At 37.6% G+C, this 3385-nt stretch overlaps 1 protein-coding gene across 1 annotated transcript; it reads right to left on the bottom strand.

Moving 5' to 3' along the window:
- Window positions 1–1320: 1320 nt before the first annotated feature.
- On the bottom strand, window positions 1321–3173 carry LOC100810556 (protein WHAT'S THIS FACTOR 1 homolog, chloroplastic). The gene has a single exon (XM_003522076.4). It carries the CDS (start codon window positions 2973–2975, stop codon window positions 1455–1457), a length of 1521 nt encoding a protein of 506 aa, XP_003522124.1. The 5' UTR covers window positions 2976–3173; the 3' UTR covers window positions 1321–1454.
- Between the last annotated feature and the right edge of the window lie 212 nt (window positions 3174–3385).

Here is a 3385-nt window from a genome sequence, read left to right as displayed (position 1 = left end):
AGTCTTCATTGTTGCTTAATTAATGTCAAAACACCAAACTTCAGTAGTTCAGTCCAATGTCGAGTACATTAATCACCCTTATTTCATTTCCTGAGATTATCAATAGAATCGATCCAACTACCCAAGTATTTTTTATGTCTATCAATGCATTTACTACAAATGGAACATATATAGATTCAAGTATCAAGTAAAAAATTCCATGTATCAAAACAAGTTATTTGGTGACAGCAGATGAAAGAAGGTGAAATAATTTGGATAAAACAGACCTCCGCTAAGCTTATCACTATGATAACTAACGAGCTTTTTTTTCAGCTTCGAATGTTAGAATATGTGTTATCTTCTTTTAAGAGAATTAACGGACGTGCACACCAGAAGAACAAAGTGAAGCAGAAGAATTCAATTATTAAAGGTTCTAACAACAAATTTATCTTCTGGAGGATCTGTTCATTGTGTGGCTGTTTTTAGGATGATAAAACAAACCAAAACATATCCAAGTATATTTTTTAAGTCACTATCATAATACCCTAGAAACTGAACAAAATGGAAGGAGTGAATAAAAGAAATAGTGAACATTTTAAATTATAAATGTATTCATATCACACATTTAGAAGATAAAATGAATACATAATTGTAAGAGGATTTGGTTTCTGCCCAAATAATAGCCTTCACCAAGCAAGAGGCTGTGTTATCTGATTTACCTGACAAACTTCATGAAGAAGCACAAGGCTTTACCTCAATGATAGCAGATTTGGAAGAAATACCAAAAAAAAAAAAAAAAAACTGAAAAGACCTAAAAGAGGCAAAAGTTGAAATCAGTACTTTGCTTGAGAATGTTTGTATGCTTGAAGTTAAGCTCACTAATGTGTTAAAAATTTATCGTTTTGCTTCCGTTTTGGAAACCCATTTACAGGTTAATGAATACAATCTAGTTAAAGGCCAGCCAATAATGTAATTTTTGTTGTGCTTATGTAACTTTCATTGTAACATAATGGAGTTAACAGATGGGGTTTCAAGAACTGCTTTGATTTAAGCTTTCATCCTTTGGATTGTATTTCCCTAAGGAGCCAAATTCTGTTCCAATTGCAAGCACCCTGCCTGTTGTGCTGAATTGAAAGAACTAGATTTAGGCTGAGCAGTAAATGAAAACTATCATGATGAGGGATCATTGATTACCGTATTTTGCACTCTAAAGTAATCAGGAAGGGACTTCTTAACTAAGGCCAAGAAATGTATTTCAGTTACTTGTTAATCTGCAGTGCTTGCAATTGAAATTCAACCTTCTATGCAAATATTATCACAACCTTCAAAAGAGGATCAAACGAGTCAAAATAAAGAAGTTGAATTCAACAAGCATTGTGTAAAGCACCTATCACAAATCAGCCAGTACAAAATCAAATTTGAAGCCAGATGCTCTTTTGTATGATAAGCTCCAATCTTTAAGTCTCTTGTGAAGATCACCATTGTTCTCTAGGACGACCATCTGCAAATACAGGAAGAAGGACCATTTCATCATTCTGTCTTGAGTCTTGTTTAATAGTCTTTCCTTGTCCAATTTCCAATAGTTCACCATCCTCATCAAAATCTGGCGGCAAATCATCATCATCTTCATCACTCCAGTCATCATCACTCAATAAATTATCAACATCTTCTGACCATTCTTCTTCCTCTTGGCCACTTTCATCTTCTCTGCCATCGCTTTCTCTCATGCTATCTTCAACTATCCTGCGTGCAGGTCCCTTGGGAAACCGTGGAACATTAACCAGGGTGCGAAGCTTTTCCTTTATAAGCAACAATCGATCCTTCTCCACCAACTGAGAATCCCGATAACCTTCTCTCAGAAACACAGAATCCCTATCTCCTTTAAGAGAGACATAAAACATATCAGGATGCCTTATCAGCATCCCCCTCAGCTGCTGAGAGAATCTGAACTCCTCTCGAAAATGCGTAAAGTGATCAACCAGTGTTCGCTTCTCAAGCGTGAGACTCAAAATCTCGTGAACAACTCCGCAAGCATGCTTCTCCTTCTCCCGTGACCCCGGCCTCAGCCCTGAGAAATCCGAGTAAGGCGAAAAATAAGGCAAGTCTCTGAATTGCATAATCTTCCTCATCTCACCCTTGGAAAGATTAAGACCCTTGGGAAGCTTCACCCTATTGAACTTGGGAGGCCTGTCTATGATCAAATTCTGCTCCTCCATTTCCCTAATGCGGTTCTCCTCCGCTGCTAGCTCAGCCGCTGAAACCGCAAGCTCAGGGTCCCAATGAGTCAACTCCAAAGCAGGACCACGCTGAGTTGCAACCACTTTGAAGTACTGAGGATACCTATGACAAACGGTGTCACGAAACTCTTGCGGGAGACCTAAATCTGTCTTGAGATGTGCAATTTTCTCCAACAAAATCCGTTTTTCTAGTGACATCATCAACAACTTCCTAAGCTTCACAACCACCAACTCTTCCATCTCATTCCTAACCCTCGTTTCCTCAAAATAGAGCCTTTCGGCTTCAGGGGTCATTTTGAATTTCAGGGAGAAAACCCCTTCTTCCATAATCTGAAACACTGCTGGGAATTTCTTCAACACGGCAATAAGTCTCCTCTTTTTGTCAAGACCCAAATCCCTTTTGAACTTACCAAGGGTCTTAAGAGACATAACCCTATCTGGTTGAGTCACTAGAATGTTCCTTACCTTGAGCACGAATTTGAGCTTCTTGTCCCTCTGGATAACGTTGTCAAAGGGAAGCTCTTTCCTTCTCTTCACCGCTGCTGTTATTATTGGCCTCACTGCATCCAATTTTGGTCTTCCATGGTGTGATTGTGATGGGACCCAACTCAAATTTGAGCCCCAAAAATGGGACTTTTGGAGGGTGCAATTGAACTTGGTGGAAAGTTTGGGTTTTGAATGGAAAGGAAGTGTGTTTGAGAGGAAGAAGGGTAAAGGGGTGGATGATGAAGGTGAAGAAAGTAGGAGTGAAGGCTCCATCTAAATTCAATAACAATAACAACAAAAAACAGCAATAACAACTAGGTATGTCTATGTCTTCCTTCACTCAGGTAAACAAAAAAGAAAACATGTTTTGCAAACAACACAGAAGAAGAGACTGAGACTCAAAGCTCCGGTCTAAGGATGAAGCAGAAGAGCAGCACTGGTGTCGTGTCGTGATGATAAACCCCAGTGGGGGAAATATCTTAGGGTTTTATCCACACAAAAACTCAGAAAAAAAGAGAAAATTAATTTGAAAATTAAAAAGAAGAAAAGATATCATTTTTTAATTTTTATCACGACTAAGAATCTTAATTTCTGCAAATATACGGGTGAATATATATATATATATATATATATATATATATATATATATATATATATATATATATATATATATATATATATAT

The sequence above is a fragment of the Glycine max genome, chromosome 3, assembly GCF_000004515.6.
Source record: "Glycine max cultivar Williams 82 chromosome 3, Glycine_max_v4.0, whole genome shotgun sequence".
In the NCBI taxonomy this organism is placed as follows: domain Eukaryota; kingdom Viridiplantae; phylum Streptophyta; class Magnoliopsida; order Fabales; family Fabaceae; genus Glycine; species Glycine max.
The sequence above is the reverse complement of the archived record's forward strand: the minus strand, read 5'-3'. Positions and strand labels throughout refer to the sequence as shown.

Bases quoted from the DNA above. Each gene is read 5' to 3' on its own strand.
- LOC100810556 (XM_003522076.4), bottom strand. From the start codon at position 2,975: ATGGAGCCTTCACTCCTACTTTCTTCACCTTCATCATCCACCCCTTTA.